This window comes from Alligator mississippiensis, chromosome 5 (genome assembly GCF_030867095.1).
Source record: "Alligator mississippiensis isolate rAllMis1 chromosome 5, rAllMis1, whole genome shotgun sequence".
Taxonomy (NCBI): domain Eukaryota; kingdom Metazoa; phylum Chordata; order Crocodylia; family Alligatoridae; genus Alligator; species Alligator mississippiensis.
The window spans coordinates 6,166,327-6,189,540 of record NC_081828.1 but is presented as its reverse complement, the minus strand read 5'-3'; the positions used below and the strand labels follow the sequence as shown (position 1 = coordinate 6,189,540).

At 44.7% G+C, this 23,214-nt stretch overlaps 1 protein-coding gene across 1 annotated transcript in view; it reads left to right on the top strand.

The window, feature by feature from the left end:
• LOC102572691 (BEN domain-containing protein 5) overlaps window positions 1–23,214 on the top strand; it is a 1,452,508-nt gene that overhangs the window by 1,311,255 nt on the left and 118,039 nt on the right. Inside the window, exon 10 of the mRNA XM_059727817.1 lies at window positions 11,379–11,531. Within this exon, the coding sequence (XP_059583800.1) occupies window positions 11,379–11,531 (153 nt within the window). The remainder of the gene's footprint in view (window positions 1–11,378; window positions 11,532–23,214) is intronic.

Below are 23,214 nucleotides of genomic sequence, written 5' to 3'. Positions count from 1 at the left end.
CCTCTGTGTCCACAGATGTACCTTGTTTCCAAGCCAGTCCTAATGTCTTGGTGCTACTATTCAACATCAGTAGCTTCAAAGGTGACTCTCTGTACCCATGCCCTGGAGGTGTTCTCACTTAATTGTGGATGGCGGGAAGTCTACAAGGGATAGAATAGCAAAAGACAACTTGAAAATGGAAAAGTATCCGATTGATGGCCCTCACTGATTTCTGCCTGTGTTGGAAATATGCTGGGAAGATTAGGGGTGAGAGTTTTATCCGTGTCTTTCAGTCCTGGAGCTCATGGGTAGCATCTATCTACCGCCATCCAGAAAAACCAGCTGGTCACATGAGGTTCGTACGGCAACTCCGCGTTGTTCTTTGGTTGTCCACCTAATTGGACAGATTTGATGATTCTGTTAGCAAACCTTCTTCAATTTGGACTTAAATAAATTGATCTATTTTGTACTTATTCTTCACACTGTTTTATGTACTTTGTCTTTGATACCAATGCAAGTGCAAACACTCATTTTTGTGTTTGATTCTTCCTAAAAACAAGGACCCTACTTTTGTTTTCCTTATGGTTTTCAAATACTATAGGAATGACCATCCAGAGGATAAATTAATGTCAGGGGAGGGGCTGGAAAAATGTGTCATTTTATATTTTAATCTGCCTCTGATAGGGTTCAAATGAAATGTTGTCTAGACCAAGGGGCTGGGAGTCAGAATGCTCTCCCTGCCTCCGCTGTAGACTCGCAAAGCAGTTGCAAGTAAGGGATTTATTACCTTTGGGCCTTGCTTTACATGCCTGCAAAGTAAATATAATGCCTCCCCATCTGAAGGTGTTGAGAAGGGTCATTAAGTCATGCTTACAAAGTTTCGAGGACGATTGCTAGGACCCTGATGGTCAGATGGCAACTCTAGAAAACAGTTTGAATGTCATAAATATGAATTACTTAATCCCAAAGACATTAAATGTACAGCAGCTGAGTATTGGTCCTGGGAATAACATCAAGGAGTCCAGTCACCCAGTCTTCTGACCTAGTTAGATAGCATTTCAACTGAGAAGACATTCAGAGCCAAATCAGAGTCAGCCTTCAAAATGGGAGTAGAGAACATTGTCATTTGGGCAACGGCCCTTACTTGTAGCCCACCCTCCTACTTTTGATTAACAGAGGGAAGAGCAGTTCTTTCTGAATTGTTCTTGCCAAGAAGTATTTGCTTGGAAGTCACCTGTCTTTCACTGAGCATCCAGCTTTTTGTATTTCACGTCCTACCCCCTCTCCCACAGAAGCGGGCAGCCCTCCTGGAGCAGAGCCAATGTGGTTCTGTGGCACCAAATATGAGAGCAGGTTTTAGAGAGCTCATGCCAAGGAAAGGCACCTGGAGGGAGCTCTGTGCAAACAGGTGCACAACAAGGATTTGCAAGAGGGACCTAGAGAAGGACGGGTCTGCTGTGTCCATGCAAAGCGACTTCTCAGGACCCTTCACCCCACGCCTTTATTCTGCTCACAGAACCGCACAGCCCTCTAAAATAAGCAACTGGCATTTGATATCGGCCAACACCACGTCACTGAATTTTTGTATGTGTGAGATAAAGAATTTCAAAGCTCCTTGCTCAAACTCGTGCTTGTAACATCAGTCTGAAGCCAGGCTCCAGATCAAAAAGAAGCTGCTTTCTGGTTCACGCTCAGCTGAATCTAAAAGTTGTACAAGAGCGGCTTGTGTGTCTGACCTCAAAGTCTTGCTGAAACTTGATCAGGGTCTTAACGTCGTCCCCTTGGTCCATCTCTAATTTAATATGCATTTGAACAGAAGCAGTGTCTGGATGGAGCCTTTCACCTCTAGGTCACCCTTTCAAATCCAATTCAGGCCTGTCATAACCAAATGTTAGTGCCATCTGACAGGTCTTCTGTGTCCTGTGCAAGTTGCTGGCCTCAGTCCAGGTGCTGGTGGACAGGTGCCCAGATAACATGACCTGCTGTCCTGACACTAACTGGAAGTCCCTGCAGACAGGTCAATGAGTGAATTGGCTTGGCTGATGAATTAATATTTAACTAGTAGGCATTAAAATGCTTTATATCTTAAAAGCACTTTAGCAAAATCAGCTAATCGTTGGGAGGCAAGTATTTTTTCTACACCATCCAAACAAGGAGAGAGTGGAAGAGTGAAAACCCATGGCAGTCTCCCACTCCTGCGCATACACTCTTAATCCACTTCTTCCCAACTACGCTCTCAGCCTTGCAGAAGATAATTTGGAGCAAGGCAGTGTACACCTGTTTTGTAGCTGCCAGGTTTTTTGCTTTCATAAACTGTGTTATGGAAACCGTGGAGGCAAAGTAGCAAGTGATATTGTGGCCTGTTTCTCATTTCTTTTGAGGAGTTAATTGGTGTGTTAGACCTGTATCATATGTACCATGCAAATATTGCAGCCACCATGCAATTCGTGTTAGACCTGTATCATCATGTACCATGCAACTATTGCAGCCACCATGCACCATGCAACACTCTTGCCATACAGTTGTCTTATATGTTACAATGTCTTCTTATACTTAACAATAGGTGCATCTACATGTGCAATTAGCATGTGGCAATAAACTCCTGTGCAGTTTGCACTGCAGTTTATTGCTCCCAGGCTCAGTGTTTACACGTGCACCTGGGACCACAGCATATTGAACCAGGGCAGAGCAGCCCTGGCTAGCAGGGCGCACTTAGGGGCAGCCTGTCAGCCCAGAGATGCTCCACCCCAGCTCAACGTGCTGTGGATGGGCTGGCTCAGGCACAAGTGCAGGGCTAGCACCCTCATGCTCCAGCCAGCCCCAGTGACTGTCTACATGTGCACTGCAGCACACTAAATAACTCCGCTGTAGGTTAGCATTTATTCCAAACAGTACTATCCTACAGCAGAGCTGATTAATTTACTGCTCCCTATGTAGTAATGGTCACTAATGTGTGAACTTAGGCTGGCTCCTTCTTGATTTGGGGGGGCGGGGGTGACGAGAATGAAACAGGGAGCCATCAATGGGGTGGGTAGCTAATACTAATACAATGTTTCCTAATAAATTTCTTCTGTAAATGATTGCTATGACTACTGTGATGTTTCACAAGTATAAAGGGGGAGATGACTCCTTACGTGGTGGCTGGAAGGAAGAGGTGGGGGAGGTTGTTATATCATCTCAAATGGGGGAAGGTGTGCCCTTGAGATGGTCTGTCTGATAACTTGGAGACTCTCACCATGAAAAGAATAAAGATCCTTTGTTGAAGGGCCTTCTCTTCTATCCTTCAGACATCCTAGATGGGACCAAGGGGACATTCCTTGTGGTAACAGCCTATGACGTTCCATAATAAGTTGGGACCTACCAAATTCAGAGGAGCTGCCCCCTGATTTTGCAGTCCATGTGCAGTATCAGGCACTATTTTCATTGTAGAGTGCGTTGGGCCCCCTCCCATGACTCTGATTGGGTAAAGGGCCCCAAAAGTCCCACCCCTGCCCAGAGATTGGTCATCTCTCTCTGTGCTTGAGGACACCAGGGCTTCCTGCCCTTTTCTGTTTTTGCAGCACTCTTCCCCCTCCTTCCCCACCCCCCGCTTGCTGCTGATTTCACACCTTTTCGTGGGAATCAGGCTTTTTCATGAAGACCAACCGAATTTGCGGTTTCTGTGAAAATCGTGAAATTGCAAATTTGGTAGGTCCCCAATAATACGTAGTGTCAACTGTGTCATTTGTCTGGCGGTAGAGGCGGGGACAGAGTATAAAGACCTATATTTGAAAATGTGATGAACTTTTCTTTATTCTTCTTGTTGATGTTCATGCTGCATTTCTTGCTGCCTGCTGGTACCAATAGAGGAATTACCAAAATAACTCAAGGCAAGCTATTTCTCTATACTTGGAGGAAGACAACTCTGCAAGTCTTGTGTGAGTTTTATCTCATGGGATTTCTGGCTCAAGTGAATTTGTATGAAACAGTCTTTTAGGAGTTACTTTGACTTGTCTGAAATGTAGAGGGCCAGTATCTTGGCTAGTGTTCATTCTTGTAGCTCTATTGACTTCAAGCTATAGATGAGACAGTTCCATTACGTGGGAAAATCTACCTAGATCCTTTTTTTACTCTGCCCATTGCTAATGATAAAATCTGGCATTAACCCCTTCCATAAAGCACCACAGAGAGTTTATCTTCCCCTCAGGCCATATATGAAATATCCAAGTAAGCCTACTTCTAAACCAATTGCTATACCAGAGAATTAATAAAATCAGTATTAAAGTGACAGCTGGTGGAAAGGACTGGCTCTCCCCTGCATCACTTGCCTCTCTAGTGGCCCATGTTCTGGGCTCAGTGTGCATTTATTCTTTTATTATAGCTTTTATTGATTTTTTTTATCTCTCTTTCCTTAAGAATCATAATTGCACAGTTCAAACTTTAGCTGTGGTCATATCAGCACTAGCTATTGATATAATTTTTGCTCCTGTCCTTTAATTACTGACCTTCCAAAGGCATTCAGCTAATGAAATAAAAATATGGAAAAGCTCGACTGTATCTTCCAGCACTAGTTTCCAGCCTCTCTGCTACTTGGACTGTTTCAAGTCTTGACAGTCAACACAAGCCTTTATTCTTTATCCACAGTTTCCTTAAGTGTCTTCTCTTTCTAATTCACATGTATATTTATTTAGCTACGAGAAACTCGAGGCCAACCCAGGGAAAAACATGTGTCGTGTTAGCAGGGGTTCAAAGGAGCTTTAGAGCAAAGATCGATTTGTTCATTTATTTACACTGCTTCCGTATGGGAAGTAGCAAGACGATTTGAAGCCCCTATAGGAAGGGATGGAGGACTCAGTGTTTTTTTGTGGGGACAGGGTCCTCCTGCTGTCTGTCTCAGGTGTCTGAGTGATTTCTGATTTGATACAGAGAGAAAAGAGCATCCAAGTCTGTCTTTGTTTCTTCCAGCTCTGTAAGCCGTGTCATCCCAATACTCAGGTAATCACGACTTTACTTTAAAAACAGAAAAAGAAAGAGAAAACCTCTGCTGTTGCTTGTAAGCACAATGAAAAGACACTTGAGGGAATTATAGTGCACGATGACTTTTATAAGGTATCTGAATCATTTTGCATTCCACCTCAAAAGCAAAAAATGATGACTTTAATATCAGAGAGTAGGATGCAATTTGCAAGGCTCGCAAAAGGCAGTGGTGGTGACCAGGAGAGGCTGAGCCTGGCCATTCATTAATTTCTGCTTAGATTCTGTACGGAAAAAAAATTGGGCTGCTTATAAATTAGTTATCCTCATTATTTAACATTTATATTATGGTACCAGAGAAAGGATGTGGCCAAGTTGGCCTCCATTGTGCTAGATAGGCCTCCATTGTGCAAGATACTGTCCCAAGGATTTTACCATCCCGATAGAATATACTTAGACTTTCTGTCTTTAAACACTGATATTTTAAAGTGTCAGGAAAATTCATTTTCCCAACAAAAATAACTTCGCCAGATCAACACTCTATGTGTTGTCGTGAGCAATAGACCGTTAACTTTCTCATGACAGCCTTGGCAACAGAGAGAGTGTTAGCACCAGAGTCCCGTCCCCCTTTCAAGGCCAGTCACATCATCTCAACTTGTAAGTGAATCTCAACTGGAGTTTCAATGTGATGATGCCGTCTTCACAAAGATGCAAAATTAGGGGGGACTGCATTTCAGTGACAAATGAAAGCGTTACAATATTTAGAGCACTTCTGGATCTCTAGGAAGGTCTTTGTCATCGTGGAGCATATGATCATTCTGCAAAACAAAACCCGAAACTGGATTTATGCCATCTGGGACATAGCAAATGCCACCGGTACAATGTGGAGAGATGCAGTAACAGAACAATGACCAGGCTGCCATTGTCCATTATAAGACTAGGATAGGTTTTTGTGCTGGGGAACAAAGCGAATCTTTCTATTAGGAACATTTGTACTATATTAACAATGCTCCGAGTGATTCTATTCTGTAATGAAGAATGCTCGAGATATTTCCCTTTGATAAAATAATAATAAATGTGATACTGAAGAAAAGAGATGTGAAATGCTGAACTACTGTTCTACTCACACGTAGACACTTTCCCAGACTCGCACCTCTATACGGCAGTTGCAGCAACGCGTAACAAGTTACTGAATAGACCGAGTTACTGCAGTTTGGTACTGTATTGAATGGGCTGGGACGCGTGTTGGATGGAGACGCATTCAATATTAGAGGAAGAGTGAAGGACGAAGAATAGGCGTGATTAGAAAATGACTGGTTAAATAATTATTGAGTAACTTATAAGTTTAAAAATTTTTTTGAAACCAACTACTGAATGAATATCAGTACTTTTTCACTAATTGCATGGCAGCTCATAGAAAATAGTAATCGGGTTGCAGTTGTTTTGATCATCACGAAACACCCGCAAAAGATTTTCAGAACACCAAGAGAGTGCTAAGTTTTTCATAAGCTTTCATTTTAGTTGTGTCAACTAGGTAGGGGGAGAAATACTCTCTAATGATAACACACTGGGCTGGCATACAGTACGGGATTAAGTCTGAGGAAAAAACAGATCTCTAATTGACTCTACCATTGAACGGCTGGGTAACCACGGGCAAGGTATATCACTACTCTGCGTCTCGGTTTCATCTTCCGTAAATGGGCGTAATGAAACCGACTTCCTTTTTAAGACCATTTCAGTTTCATGGCTGAAATGTCCTATATATATAGGAACTCATTGTTATTACGTCTAGAGCAGAAGTCATAAAACCAAAGCCAGTATGTCTGTTATTTAAGGTGCAAGTGTTATTGCACAGTTGTTATATCTCCTGCTGGGCTTTGCAATTACTTTGGATTATATCCCAGTTACTTTATTAGATAATTTCAAAGAAACTCTAACTATATTGCACTAAATAAAAATGTCTCGGGTCACCACAACTTGGAATATTTCAGAACCAGTGCACTTTTATGAAATAAATTCAGCGTGGCACTATATGTGCTTTTCCCAATAATGGAGAGAAACTTGGGTTTAATATTATGAATTAATTCTTTTAAAATTGCACCATTTCTTTACAAGGGGTCCAGCTGACTGCAGGAACACTTCCTTTAACTTCAGGATTCATGAGTGCCAACAGCAAGTTAAACTCTCTCCCCTTCCTTTGAGCTGAGAGCACCATCTCTGTGGCACCCAGTGACAGAGAGGCTAATTCATTCCTGAAATAACTCCCTGGATTGCACCAGAGATACACCAGTTAATTTGCTACAGTGACATTCAAACTGAGGTCTTTGCTGGCTGTTTCTTCTCAGACATACTATGCGTGGTTTTCTTGGACTTTATTTTAAATGATTTAAAATTCATATTCCTAGAACATGCTTGCGATCTTAACCTACCTCCCCATCTGAAGACATTTGCCAGTTTATGTTCCAGTTCTTTTACCGGTCCAGTACAGCATTAAATGGGGCTCAATAGATAGTCCTACCTATTTAACTTCTCAAAGAGAAGATTAGGAGGGTGACTGAAGTCTAAAATGACCTACTTGGAGAAGATCCCCCATGGGAGAGGGCTCTGTGAACTACCAGATCAAGCCATAGCAAGACACAGTGGTTTAAAATGACAGTAAACAAATTCAGATGTTTGCAAACTTTTAACAAGAAAATTTAGTACTGGGACAATTTACTTAGGGGTGTGATGAATTCTTGTGCTGTATGAGTCAAGGCTTATTGCTTTGCTAAAATATACGCCCTAGATCAGGGATGGTCAACATCAGGGATGGTGGCACAGACAGCTTGTGTGCATAGCATACAGAGCACTGGGGAGTGGACAGGCAGCACAGTTGCAGATGGGGCGAAGGGAAAAGCAAAGCATCAGATCAGGCAAGGAGCACAGTGCAGGAAGCTGAAGGTTGAGTACTTGATGGTAAGGGCACCTCTGCCCAAAGGTTGGCCTCCACTGCCCCAGGTCAACTAGAACTGATAGGTTTGATACAGGAGCTACTGCGTGGAAGTCAAAGTTGTTTGACATCAACTGCTTTCTCATGCAGAGCGTTGGACCACTTTGAAATCATTCCCCTGCCTCCGTGCTTGGTACAACCTTTACAGGCATCCTGTACCCATGCATGAGATGTTTTTTTCAGAAGAACAAAGCTCCTTTTCCTAAGGACACTGACTGTAAATCTCAGTCCTTTTGAGCTGATGGGATATTTTCTGACTAAACCATTTCTGATGGAAAGTGCTGACCCATGAAAACTGAAATGTATTGTGGAAAATGTTTCCATAATGTGGGCCAACCCTGCTGGATAATCAGGACTGAAGGGCTGGGGGATCTCCAAGATCTGCCTGGAGAGCAGCCCAGCATCACAGAGCAACGATCTACTCCATTTAGTGCTGGGAAAATCAAATAAAAACATATCCATTTCTAGAAGGATTCCTTTGGTGCTTCGTTTTTAGAGGAAACTTCAAAGTATCTCATTTTTCTTCCATATTTGAAGAATATGAAATAGATTTCATAGATGGTAGGGTGGGAAGCGACCTTGCGAGATCATTAGGGCCAGCCCCCTGCCCAAAGAGCAGGAAGTCTGATGGGGGCAGATGACCCCAGCAAATCTTCTTTTGAAATTTCAGAATGCCAGTTTCTGATCAGCTGAAAATAAGGTTCCCTGGCCACAGGTAAAACCTAATATATAATATATCCCTGTGGATGGGGGATAGAGAGGAAAAATATGATTTTATGTATAGGTAGGGGTGCATCTAAAATTTTCATGGTGCTTAGATGCAAAGATGGTCGGTGCCATAGCCACATCTTAGATTGCTACGATAATGCCTCCCCTCAGATGTCAAATCACTATCTTAAGAATCTACTGTTATAACCTGCTGTTTTATTAAGACATGATGGTAAGAATCTGAGTTCATCAAATTCTCTTTCTCATGGGGAAATTATCCTGTTTAATATCGTTCATTTCTTTATGCATCAGGGCTTTATCTAAAGAGGAAAATCCTACTGGATACTTCATAGAGTAGATGCTAATCTTTCTTCTCACTGCTATATTTCTGAAGTCCTGGTGGCCTTGTATTGTTGTGTTTGGCCTCTATATAGCAGTGCAATATAGTGTGATATAGCAGTGGCAAGCAACTGAACTGCTTTGCATTAGTCAAATACAATCAAACCCTCCTTTTCCAATAGAGAATAATCAGATATTGATACTGTGTTACTAACATTACGGTGTTGTAGAGACTTAATAAGATGCAGGACTACTCTCTCTTGGCTGTTTAATTAAACTGAACAGTCGTCATATGTTGTACATTGGTTTACTGCCAAGGGAAAGTAAATCTGTATCATATTAGTATCACATACCAGATGATGTTTTTCCTCTGTTCGAGAACATCTAAAGGACCTGACACTGGTGTCATGTGAAATGCTGTTGTATTACATTGGACTCTCTTGTACTTCTTTGCTCTCCTAGACTCTGCTCAGAAATAACAAGTATTCACTTCTATGTTAAAGCTCATAATATGCTGACTAAATGTATTATGTGATGGTTATCCATCTTGATGTATATGGCAGTGGACTTATTTACCACTGCCTACTGCTGACTGCAAGTAGGATTATTTCATTTTATCCCTTAATCACCATGAGGCTTCTAGTTGGCCACAGAGAGCAGTGCAGTGAAAACTTGTGAGGATCAAACATGGTCGCTGCACTTTTCTTAGCTATAATTTAACATTAAGGACTATTGACTAACCTCCGTAAGGAGAACTGCTAGTGACTTAGTGGATTGGGAACATATATTTAAAGGTGTTTTATTTGAATGGCTGTTCCTATCTCATTGATGGCAATGGGAAATATACTTGAAGATCAAGGAAAGGACTGTGGTCCTGGGTATTGATTGCAACTGAATTATTAGCTATTGATTTTCAGATGGGAAAAAATGAGCTTATGACGTTTCAGAGATAAGGAGTTTTCTGGTAATGCTCTATTGTTCTTCTCTATGCTTCCTGTCATTATCCAATGCCCTGAATTTCAATACTTCTTCCCCTCACTCAGGAACAGGGTTGCCAACACAAGAATGTTTTCATACTGATAATCTGTGAACTTTTTACTGACAACCAGACTTTTTTTACTGACATATACGTTTACACGACATAAATGTAACTCTTGTGCCAGGCCTTGCTCTGGTTTCGGGTCCTGGTTAGAAGGGCTGGATTCTAATTAAGGGGTTTAACACAACGGCAGTAAAAAAGTTTGACACCCCAACCTTATTCCATACTTTTCTGCTCCCCCAGTTCATCTTCCAGCCTTAATCTCCCCATTTCTGCTCCCTCCAGTCCCAGTACAGACCCTCAGAAAAAACTTTCTGTCACCTAAAGGTGTCACTGGCAGCCGATGGGACTCAGCAGCAACATCACATGGCTTGGGGGGAGGGATCTACAAAGCCTGAGAGAAAATTCCCGTTAGGGTACAGTGCACCCATTCAACCACCAGGAAGCACTCTCATGCTCTGTCTGCCCATCATCTTGCATTCAACTTTTTTTTCTGACCATGAAGCTTCAATCAAGGACCTGTTGTTTAGGCATTTTTAGTCTATTTTTTAACTGACTGTCCCCAAATTTTTGGACAGTTTGCAATCCTGCCCAGGAGTGGGATTGGTTATGTACGGATTCTTGTTTTTTAATACCATACTTGTTGCCTGAAAATTTAAGAATCTAAGAGAAGAAAAATAAATTGCAATGTGTCATGTGTGTGTGACAATCCTGACCCTCCCTTAAGACTGTGCATGGCACTTCCAAGGACCCCCCTGAACCTGAGACAGAGGCCTCAACTTTGATTGTCACAAGGAAGTGAATATTGCTTTACTTAAACAGACAAGCTGGCACCTGGGATGCAGGGGAGTGAATTCAGGTAGAGAATGTGAAGCTTACTAGCTGCTTAGGACATGGGAGATCCCATATTAGGAGGTGTTGTGATCTCTTGTGAAAGACAGACAGGAAATGAATGGGAATTATAGGAAGCAATAGCACACAAAAAGGAAGAAGACCTGAGGTGACGGCTCCTCTGCTTTTTCTCTGAAGTGCAGTGTTCTTGATATGCAGAAGTAGTAAGACAGCCTTCAAGATTTAACTTAGATTTGGCAGACTGGAGTAGTTCCTCCCTGACAAAGGAATAGGATGTATTAGAAACCCCAAGGGACTGTATTTTCTTGTAGGATTTGGAGACCTGAAAAGGCCTGGATCATTTGGATAAGCCCAAATGTGGATACATGCTAAGCAAGGTGACTAGCATTGCTTCCTGAGCATTGGGACCTTGTCACTGTGTGTTTAATTTTAAGGATAGCTTTTAAGTCAGACTTCTCCTTTAAAATGGCTTCATTATTTTATTTCATGATGTTTGCTTGTTTTTTTTTTTCTCAACAGAAAATTAGCCTGGAGTTCTATATTGACATCCATGCCCACTCCACCATGATGAATGGCTTCATGTATGGGAACATCTTTGAAGAGGAGGAAAGATTTCAGAGACAGGCTATTTTCCCAAAGCTACTCTGCCAGAATGCTGAAGATTTCTCCTTTGTAAGCAATGTTTCACTTCATTTTCTCTACTCCTGGCTTAAAAAAAAGGATGTGTGATGCTTAATTAGATTCTGTGAGTCTTGTTTTGAAGAAGTAAGACATATTGAAAGCCATAATTATAATTGAAATGTTTATTATTATCACTATGATTCCTTCTTTAATACTAATAGTGCTCATAACACCTTTTAAAGTTGTAAGTTGTGATTTCCCATCTCATAACTATGTGTGTTTGTGCACGTATGAATACAAACACACATGTATGCACACCAGGGCCAGATACAGGCATGGGTGAACCAGGTGGCTGCCCGGGGCCTGGACAGAAAGGGGGCCTAAAAGTAGCAATATTTTTATTATTATTATCCTTATTTCTCTTGAAGGGGGGCCTGATACTAAAAGTTCACCCGGGGCCGCCAGGCATTTAGGTATGGTGCTGATGCACACCCTTTCTTGTTCATGGTGTACACTATTAGAGATATGTGAAAAACACAGTGAAAATCCCTTAGGAAATGCTGAGATATTGCAAATTTGTCTTTGTCCCAAATTGCAACATAAAAAAGTGTAAACACATGATTTCATCTCACTCTTGCTGGAACCTTCAGTTTTGGTAAGATCGAAAAGTTGCATTTTGATCCAGTTGAAATGTTTCGTTTTTACTTTATTATATCAACTTTTATATTCTATATGATAGTCAAAATATTTTGACATTTTATTGTAGATGACGGTATGACATCCAAGTCAAAACAGTAAAGTAGAAAGAAACTTTTAGATCATTTGAATAAATCGGAGCATTTTAGTCTCTTATGGAAACAACATCAGATGCAAAAGCAAGCAAACAGAGTGGGGGTTTGGGTCATCCAAAAGAAGACCGTTTTCTCGATGGCAGTAATGCCAGCTTAACTTATCCTCCTCAAAGAGCGACACAGAAATTATTTTTAGCTCATGGCATCCCGTAAAGACTTCTTGCTTTAGAATTGCTGCTTTGTGATACAAAAATGGTGAGAGAGAGCTAGGACGAGAGAGCGACTCATTACATGAGCCGTGAGGAGAGGGAGGCCCCTCGGAGTGGGATTCACAGCAAACAGCATGCTGAGTAGGGAGCTGCCGGTGGTAGCCAATAGATCAGTGGTTCTCAACCTCGTTAGACTCGAGGCCCCCCCTGGAGAATTCCAGCTCTTCGCTTTCACTCGTTTTTTGATTATGGAAAAATAAAAGAGCCAGGCTTCTGCTGCAAAGACTCAGAAAGCCTACCATGAATCAGAATGTTTTTGACACGGTGGATTCCTATAATTATGGCTTGAAATCTCAGGGTTTATCTTGTGAATTGTGTATAGGCAGAGCTGACCCGAGCAGGGTGGGGGGCCTGGGGCAAATCAGCCCATGCAGGGCCCCATCCCCTCTCTGATCCCATGTGCCCCAGACCCAAAGAAGCTATCACCACCATCGGCAGCAGGTGGGGAGGAGGGGTAGCAAGTGGCTGGCAGGGCCCAGAGTGCTCACCCCGATTTGCACAACCCCAGGGACGGTCCTATGTATAGGGCACGGTACCCTGGTAGAGAATCGCTGCAACAGACTGGTCTGAAAAGATGGGTCGATCTTGAGCCTCAACTTTGTAGAGTACCTAGTACCTCTCTCCAATCAAGAGTCATCGTTCTAATTCCCCTCCCAGTTAGGTGCCTTTTCTTTCAAAAACAGAAGCGAGGTCACTCCTCTCTTTCAGGGGTAGTGTGGCCATCGTAGAGGACAGTCCGGTTGTCCTCTGTCCTCTATTGATACGAAACCGGACGCCTTTATGTCCTCTATTGTTCTCTTGAAGATAGAAAACTTGCATTTTGATCCAGTTGAAATGTTTCATTTTTACTTTATTACATCAACATTTATATTATATATTATAGTCAAAATGTTTTGACATTTTATCGGAAATGTCTATTCTTCAAGAGAAAAACAGAGAACATAAAGGCATTGGGTTTCGTATCAATAGAGGAGAGAGTAACAGAAAACCAGACTTCCCTCTATGATGGCCACCCTATTCAGGGGGTAGAGGGGCAGTGCTATTGCTCACTGTCATGCAAAACCTAGTGGTTAGAGCACTGGCCCAGCATCTAAGACAACCATGTTTGAATCCATTTTTGTGATGGGGTGCAAAGACGCATCTCCTAGCTTTCAAAAAATATTGCTATAACCCAAATGGAGGAGAAGGGGAGAGTGGGCATAACTCATGGCTTCAGCTAATGATCGTGTAATATATCATGTATAAGAAGCTGTCATGGGGGCAGGACGACCGTCGTCCCCCATGCTCGGTGAGTGTGCATACCACTGGGTTGGAGACTTATGCTCACGCTTGCTTCCTCTCTCTGGCCCAATAAGGATCCTCTGTGCACAGTGGAGTGAGCCCCTGCTCAAAATTGGGGGGCTGTTAGGAGAACGGGGCGTTTGTATTGGGCCTGCAGCATTAGGTGCGTGTTGAGCAGACATGTTCAATTAGGCCCTGGGAAACCGGCAGGGGAACACCTAGTTTGCAGATCCTGGAGGAGCTTAGGCAAGATAGGCACTGACTGGTTCACCACTGACAAGCTGGAGGTGCGTTGGGCTGGTGTTTCGGGTACCTGGCAAACTTTGCTGGCAAAAACATAGGCACCGATGAGGTTGGGTGGATTCTGAGCATCCCCTTGGGCTCAGGCAGTCAAATTGTGCCTGTGTCCTATCTGCCTCTTGGTTTCTAGTTTCTCCAGGCCTCAGTTCAATAGCATTTCCTTGCCTGCCTTAAGGGGCCATTTGAGATACGGAGGTGCATGGACATAATGGAAATGGGGGCCAGATAAGTACCATAAAAACATTTCATATCTGTGTCTGTTTGAGGGAGAGAGACCGATTGATCTCTGTTAATGAATGCAGCAAGGTTCCCTCTATAGTTCAAGGCTTAGCTGGCGAAGGGGAGGTATGTAGGAAAAAGGCACCTTTGGTAATAAAAGCACTGCCGCCTGTCTCCTCTGATGCTTCGGGTTGTGCATGGTGGAAGCTGGCAGCCTGGCATCCGGCGTGCTGCAACTCATTCAACATATTACTCTGTGCCAGCTCCCCCAGCTCAGCCAGTTGCCTTGTCACCTAATTTAGCGTGGCATCCAGTTGCAATGTGAGCCACCGTGCTATACTGGGGGGCATGTCAAAAGGGCAAAGTGGGATGTCCCGGGACAATAACCACGCAGCGGGTCTGCTCAGGGGAGGGATTTTCAGCCCTGCAGCCCACAGCTCTCCTGCTCTGTCTGGAGGATACGCTCAGCCATCCATCCAAACCATTAATCTCTCCGTAGGGGAGCATGAATCGGTATGCGGGAGACAAGAGCAGCGTGCATTGAAGGGAGCGGTGGAAAGTTGCCAGTGTTTTCCAAACGGAAGCGTCCCCACGTCGTACTGTTTTCAGTGGGAGTCATGCGAACCATTCTCCACTTCGAACTCAGCATCAAATGCTCTCAAAAGGAATCCGCCGTGTGAGAGTTGTGTATGTCGGGGAGGGGGGAGAGAAGGGGGAAGGTGGTGAAGATTAAAAATGGTGTATGTAAATACACCCCATTGAACGGGGAGAGCATCGTGAGCATTATCGGGCTGATGTTTGAAAGTGTGGGAATGGACCACTGTTGTTACTAATTAATTTTCCAAAGCTTCAGGAGGTCTCATTTACATTGTGTGCTGCTGCGGCCATTTGTTGGGATTATAATACTTCAACAGCAGCACTTCAAGTGAAAGCTGGCGGCTGCGTGAAGTGCTGTCCATAATTGACTAGCTCCATGTCTTCACACAGCACAGAGACAATGTTCCATTATGTTATCCATTGACAGTATCATTGAAAAGATTACTCTCCTTAAAGCATCTGTCAACCTTGATTGATTTACAAGGGACAAAGAACTGAAAAGGTTTGAAGTGCGGGTACAATTTTTGCCACCGTTTAGCATACATAATGGATCTCCTTTTGATGTCAAAAGCTCATCTTCTATTAATAATGCAGAGGGCTTTTGAATGCCGGCTACTTGTGTGGAGTTCCACACTAATAACCTATTTGCTGTGAAATGGGATTCACTTTGGAGAAGCAGTCATTTGTCTGGGTTTTACACGTTCGGCATGAATCCCGACTCAAAGGGATTTCTTTCAATGCTCTGCGTGATTGCAGCTGAGCCCGGCACGGGTTAGAGACACCAGGCAAATCCGAGCCTTCCCTTTCAGCCAGGAAGCTGGCAGAGAGCGCAGGGCTGGATGCAAACGAGCCCAGACAACGGGCCTAAGACGATGCGATCAAATGCCTTGTTCCACTCTGCCTGGCAGCCTCCTATTAATATACTTGAGAGTGCATTTCATGCATGGCTTGCTTTCTTCACCTGTCATTTCCAATAGCCCTTTTTATGCAAATGACGGCCTCCAAGGGAAACTGGTGATTAGAGCAGGGGAGAGAAGGACTTCACGTAGCCCTCACACTGCTGCACTGCATCACCTCGGGCAAGTCACCTAGCTTCTCCGCGCCCTTTCTCCTAAGAGCAGGATAAAACCACCTGCCTGTCAGGAGTTCAAAGGAGTCATTGCTGTCTGCAAAGAAAAACAGCATCGTGCTAAGAAGTCTTCCTCTCTGAACCACACTGGAATCAAATGCAGCTTTCCAAGAAGTTTAATCCCTGGATAGGGCTGCCTTGAAACTTTTCATAGCAATTTGGGAACATCTTCCACCTTCTGAATCAGTGCCCCCCTTCCCTCCCCGCAAAAGAAATCTCTGTCCCGGAGGAATGAAGAAGCAGCGTCTATTTTTGTAGCAGCCACGATTTGCTTTGCTCTTCCTGCTCGCATGGCAGCACCCAGTTATTTTCTTGCAGCTTCCTAGGTGCGCAGTCACCTGGATGCCAGTGCATAAATAAGGAAACAGGCGGGCAGAAAAGAGAGATCAATTTTTTGCTCCCCGGCAGCTGCGTAAGAACGAGATATTCTCGGGCTGCCATCTGGGGAAAGAGAACAAATCCTGCAGGGAAAAGCCTTTTATATTTTTCCGGCTTCTAGAAAGATATTTTTAAACAAGAGCGAGTAAATATAATGTCTACTAAAGCTAGATCAGAAAGAGTTGGCAGGCTCCTTTGAAACGGCTGACTCATCAGCTTTTACGAGCAGCTGTTGACACCATCTCTGAAGGCATCACGCGTTATCCCTGGTGGGGCGCGGGGGCAGCGGTCGGAGCCGTGTTCTTCTTTCGAGATTTCTTATTCTGGAGAGTGGAGGCATCGTAATGGCCGAGCACAAGCACTCAAGCATTTCAAGAACCCACTAGCTTCGGGGAGGGCTAATTTTGACCTCTGCGATAGCACGAGAGGAGACCATCTGTTGTCTGTGCTTCATTTAAAAGGAACAACCACAGCCAATCTCTGATGGCTTTATTCTCTTCTGGATCGCTTTTCTGGCTGCTACGTGAGCAAAGACATTGGCCAAAATGTCTTGGCCTGATCTTTGCTTTCTCTTTAGTATTCAGGGAGCAAAAATAATGAATCAGCGACATCCCAGATGCTGTCCATTTCTCTCATTTTGAACCACCAAGCAGAATGGCTGCATCACTCATATTATTTCTCATGGCTGCTATTACCGTGGCCCCAGCCCAGACTAGGACCTCCTATGGGCAGTGCTGGGCTGAATCTGCGAAAGGCCGGTTGTACCGCACATTGCAATCTAGATAAGAAAGACAGACAGAGTGGGAGGGAAACCAGGGCCGACATAACGCATTCAGGGTCACCCAGCAGAAACCATGTCTCCTGCATCCTGCGCCAATGCCGTGCTGTTACTTATACAGCCTTCCTACACGGCTGAGTGCCCCTATGTTTCCAGCTCTCCAACTGGGCTCCTGTTAGCAAAGATGATCTGACTGGGCTGATTAACAATACTCTGAAGTTAACCCAGTGCCTCCAATGCCAAATTCCCTCTAAATAAGAATATTGTGATTCCCAAGAAAGAAAATTGGATCCACCGTTGTTGAGGCTGATAAGGAACTCTTCATTTGTGGTAGTCTCCACCAAAGGCTCCTTCCTGCCCTGTGTCCCCCACATTTCCCATCATTTCCCTGGTTTCCGTGCATGTCTTCACTCACCCCATCAAGAGCTGTCCTTGATCTGCACCCCTCCACCATCAGTGACAGCTTCTTCAGTACACCACTGCCTCCACTTGCCAACAACCCCTCTATAATCTTGCCATCCAGAGTCATCCAGGGCATTCTGGGTAGGAGGAGTGATGCTCTAGCTGGGGATGAGTCATCCCTCAGGTAGACAGCTATTGGCTGCTGTATCTCCGGAGGTGGGCTCCATCCCAAATGCAGCCTTAAAAGCAGCACATGTGCCTTGGACTAAGTGAAAACTGGAGGGTTTGGGGCTGGGCCGGGGGTTGTGGCAGCGTGTGTTACAGATGTTCTTGGCTAGGAGTAGAAATGACACATACATTGGTATAAGTGATCGGAAACTGGTTCAAATCTGTAACATAACAGAAGTTCAGTGCACATAAACCACTTTCAAAATGGCTGGCACCGGTTTAAAATAAACCTGGACGGATGTAGTATTAGACTTAACTGATTTAGGTTAAATCAGTTTATCGAACTTCTGTCCCAGATCCTTATGGTTAATGGACTGGAGACAGGGTAAGGCCGTGAGTTATTCAGTACAGGGCTTCTTCCAGGGCCAAATCCAAAAGCACTCAAGCTGTTATTGCTCAAATGTATCGTTAACATCCTTGCCAGTGGAGTGCCCAGGCGCGTTTTGTTCAGGTGAGTTTGTTAACATCCTGCAAGATAAACAGACTCCTAGAAATTTCCCAAACCCAGAGTGCAAAAGAAATGATCCTACCTTCCACTTTGACGTCTTATACCGGGGCATTTCCAGGAAGACAGATATAGCTATTATTTGTTTTATCAGCCCTCTGGGATGCATTTCTGTTTGCTGCTTCTCGGACATGCCGCTCTGTATGTTTTTGTGGGTCAGTGGGTACAGCGACAGAGGCAACAGCCTGTAAATTGCATGTTTCTGAGTGTGCGCGTGTCCATCTCCCAGGAATGCTGCCCGCCGGAGATTCTCTGCTAAATGAGACTGATCTGTCACGTGGCGGCGAGCCAGTCCAGTCCCATATAGCCCAGAGGGTTGTCTTCAAATTAATTTTGTAGTGAAAAATAAAACATACAGACACACACACGTAGACTTGGATTTTTTTCTCCCTATTGTTTTCTTGCCAGGTTGTTTGCACACGCTTTCAAATATTAAAGTCGCAACACCACAGTAGACAAGATGAATAATTGAGGATCCAACCACTTGTCTTGGCTATTATTAGCCTAAAAAAATGTGCTTAGCTTGGGAAAGTCACGTTTCTGTTACCTAATGCCAACCATTTGGGACCAGGTTGCAGCTTTAAGGTAAAAGAAAACTTGTTATACCCATGCACAGGCTACTTGCATCCTGAAGGGCTACACGGCAAAGGAAGGGGCCTCCATGGAGCTATAAATGTTGCTGTCTCTTTTAGCATAGGGGAAATAGAGAGGATGAAAAATGGATAGAGACTTGGCCCTTTACCTAACCCTCTCCCCCACCAATGGATGTTATAGCTCAGCTATATATATATATATATATATATATATATATATATATATATATATAAAAAGCGTACACTGCTCCCAGCAGAGATCCAGCCCAGATAAATCAGCCTTTGGAGCAGTAGGCGAGCCCAGAGGGAGGTGAAGTTTTGAGTCGCTTTGTCCCAACATGCTGCTCCTTGCTCTCAAATCTATATCCTTACAATATAGACCTGGGAATTGATTGTGGAATTCCCACTTCACTGTAGGATTAGCAGGTTTTCTTCGCTGATTATTCTTAGCTGCTACTTGTTGATGGCTATGTCTTCTCTCTTTTTCTCTCACTGTCCTGAACTTGCGGTTTGTATAAATGACAGTAAAAGTGCTCCCAGGAGCTCTCTCTCCCAACACTGATAACACTGCTGTAAACCGTAATGTTCAAGACTAGTGCTAGAGGATATTTCAGTGTGTAGTTTAAAGAAAATGCTTAATTTTCCATTAGCAATCAGGGAGAAGAGAGGAGTTGAAAGATGCAAGTTTTCTGAATTTGCTGACTCTTCTTCAGAGCTGAGACTATGATGGGGGTGGCCAATCTGTGGCATGGGCAACCACTGTGGGTGGCACATAGCAGGTTAGGGAGGGGACAGGCAGCACAGCAGCAGATCTGGAAGGAAGCAGAAAGCAGAGCAGTTAATTGGGCAGACAGCACAGGACAAGAATTGGAAAGCAGAGCAACTGATTGGGCAGAGAACACAGGACAAGAAGCAGAAAGGAGAGCAGTTGATTAGGCAGAGGGCACAGGACAAGAAACAGAAAGCAGAGCAGCTGATTGGGCAGAGGACACAGGACAAGAAGCAGAAAGCAGAGCAGTTGATTGGGCAGAGGGCACAGGGCAAGAAGCAGAAAGCAGAGAATTTGATTGAGCAGAGGGCATGGAACAAGAAGCGGAAAGCAGAGCAGCAGATTGTCTAGAAGAAGGAGATTATAGTGGCACTCAAGGAGGGCACAGGGCTAATTTGTGGCACATCTTCCAAAAAGATTGGCCACCAATAAACTATGACTTGCTGCTTTTGACTTCTTCAGGGGTAGGACGTGTGTTGTGAAGCGGCAGTTCTTCTTTTCCATATTATCACAGTGAATCATTTACTGATCATATGTATGCATATGGTATCAGTCAAAGGCTGGGCTGGTCCTTTAAAGCAAATTAGGCCCAGCCTCACGTAACCTAGTTACCTGCCGTCTGGATGATGAGGTGTGTGGGCCCCCGCGGTTGAGTCAGGTGTCCAGTCATGCTGAAATTGTACCTACTGGAGCGGTGCTGCTGATGAGAAGAAAGGTGCTTGTGTAGGAGTGACACACATAGGTAGGAGACCTGCAGGGAGGATTTGGTTGGAAATGCAAAGTCAGAAGGAGCTCAGCACATAGGAAGAGGTGTCGCTGGAGCTACCTGCTGGCCAGACTGGAGTAAGCACACTTCAGACTGAAGGAGGAAGCCCCGAGGCATGGTGTTTTCTAGATAGCATTGATTTGTGATAGCATCATAGTTGCAAAAGGGAGTTGACTAGTTTAGGGCTCCAAATGGGACTTAGGCAGGACACAGTGTGGACTAGCCCTGCAGGGCTCTGAACCACTGAAGACCTCAGGTGAGGCTGCTGCAGGCTTGTTGAGCTGTATTATTTTTAAAAAGCCTTCTCCTAGAAGAGGTATTCATTTGATTTCACAAGTGTCTGGACGAGTTTTTGAAAGCCTAAAGAGCACGGGAACTGCAGCACTGGCAGAACCCAGAGCCTGGGGAGGTGAGAAGCTGTAACAGCTCCTGACAAAACTGGAGTGGTTACTACTGAAAATTGTGTCCGTCTCTCTGTAATTTGTAATGCCCGGACACCGTGCTGCAAACCTTTCCTGCCAGGCTGAGCTCTGGCCACACTTCACCATCAGGCACTCTTCTGTGCCTTCCCATGTCACTCATCCTCCATTTGCAAGCATGAAACCACGTATTTTGGTTTCCCATTGCAATTTATTGCCCGGCGGTGGGCTTTCATTCCTGAAGCCACAGACTCTCTAATGGGGTTTGCATCAATCCTGGTTTAAGGATGTGCGGGAACGCCAAAGCATGCAGGTCCAGGTGCCAAGCTGGTGCAACGCAGGGTTACACCCTCAATGTCGGCAAACAGAAGTGCATAAATGGAGGGCCATGCGGATGCCTCTCTGAGTGCCGTCCGTGGATCCAAGCCCAAGCAGAACACGTAGCAAATGCCTCTACAGAGCAGCGAGGAAGGGAGAAGGGCCATCCTTGTGGGCGATCCCCTGACACCTTGCAGTACAGATTTTGACTGCTCTTATAATTGCAGAGGTCCTGGAGGCAGAGCTTGCTTGGCAGTTTGCACAAAGGGCTCCGGCTCCCTCTCTCTCTCAGCCCTTGTGCTGATGGCCAGACAAATATATGTTTTTGTCAGCAAACTTAAGCAGGCATGACTCCAAGAGACACTTAAGAGGGGGAAGGTTCTGGTATCCCCTCAGTGCATGTGCATATCTCCCATTAATGCTAATGGGGGTTGCTCTGGCATATCGAAGGGATAATGGACCCCCTTAGGGAGCATAGATGTGTGCAGTAACAAAGTGCCTTTTTAACTGTCATTTCTCCAAGGAGAATCTCCCTTTAAAGACAGAGAGACTTGTGCTGAGCGAGGAGCGTTGGTAGCCTGATTGCAGCGCAACGGCGGTTCTCCCGAGATGCTCTTGTCGGGCACTGCCCGTGGCATGGTCGGGAGGAGAATGAGATGGATGGGCGAGCGGGTCAGCTCTCCCCCACAAGCTTTCGCTCAGACTTGGGACCACAAATTCAGTTATTTCCCAGGTTTGGAAGGGTTCAGAGGATGCTCCCTCATTATAGTGCCCGCCTAGGCACTTCTTGCTTCTAGTTGGGAGCAGCAGTTGCAAAAATTGAGAGATGTGCCGTCCATCCAGCAGTTGTGTGGAAGGACCGGAGTCACGTGCAAGTGGCTGTTCTTCTAGGACATACCAGGTGGGCCCAGAGAAGCTCAGAAACCCCTCAAATGTGGCATGTTGCCTTGAACTGAACCAGGTCCTTCCTCCTTCCCCACCCCAGCAGTTGCTAATTATTTGATGAGATTAGCTGCACCTTCCTCTGTTCATCAGAAGCACCCCGAGAGCTGCAGGTGAGCCAGCCAGTCATTTGAATCGTATATGCAGTTCATTATATCTCTGCTGCCAAGTGCTTTCCTCTTTACCTGCTTCCCTCCTTCAAATCAGCCTCCCACTTCTACTCTCTCGCCTTTTGTTTCCAGCAAGTCCAGGTGTTTCAGGCTCTGGCTGCACCTAGCTATCATTTAAAGCAAACGGGCTGCCAGAGGGAAGCCGCTTGAATCCCATCGCCTCCACATCTCCAGACCCTGTTGGTACGGAGTCCAGAGCCTACCCTGGGGAACAATAAAGGATATACTTTCCAGTCTATTAAGAGAGTTAATGGAGCTGGTGGGAGGTGGGTGTGAGGAGAGAGTTAAGTTGGCTTTAGGAGTAAGAGGTTTCCTCGGTGCCTCCCGAAAAGTAAGGAGATAACAGTTTTGCTGGTGCGATAGCTGCTTGATGGGCTACCGACTGAGAGAGCGGCAGGGTCAGAGCAGGGGATGCTGGGCACACCATGGAAGTAATTAGCTCGATCCATAAGGGGACAGCGAGCTGCCGGTTGCACCCCTCTTGCTGGGAAGATAACAAAAGAGTACCAATTTGTGCTATCGCTGTTTACCATCTTCCACAGCCACGATTTCAAAGGCAGCGAATTTCTGTGTTCCCGTGCTAACTTCCCCAGACTTCGATAAAAGGATCTGGGGAGAGAGAAAGCGTTGCAGCGCTTAGTACAGGACACTTCACAGATGGATCTGACATACTCTGGGCTCCTGTCCTCCTCCCAGTGGCACATCTGTTCTTCCTTGATGACAAGTGTCATTCTTCTTTTTTTTTTTCCAGCGCACCAACTGCTAACTTTTTTCTTTTTAATTATTTCTTGTTACACCGACCATTCAGGCACCATGAGCAGGGGGCTCAGGGAGGGCAGCCCAGCCTCAGAAATGTAAGCATCCTCTTAACCCATGGACT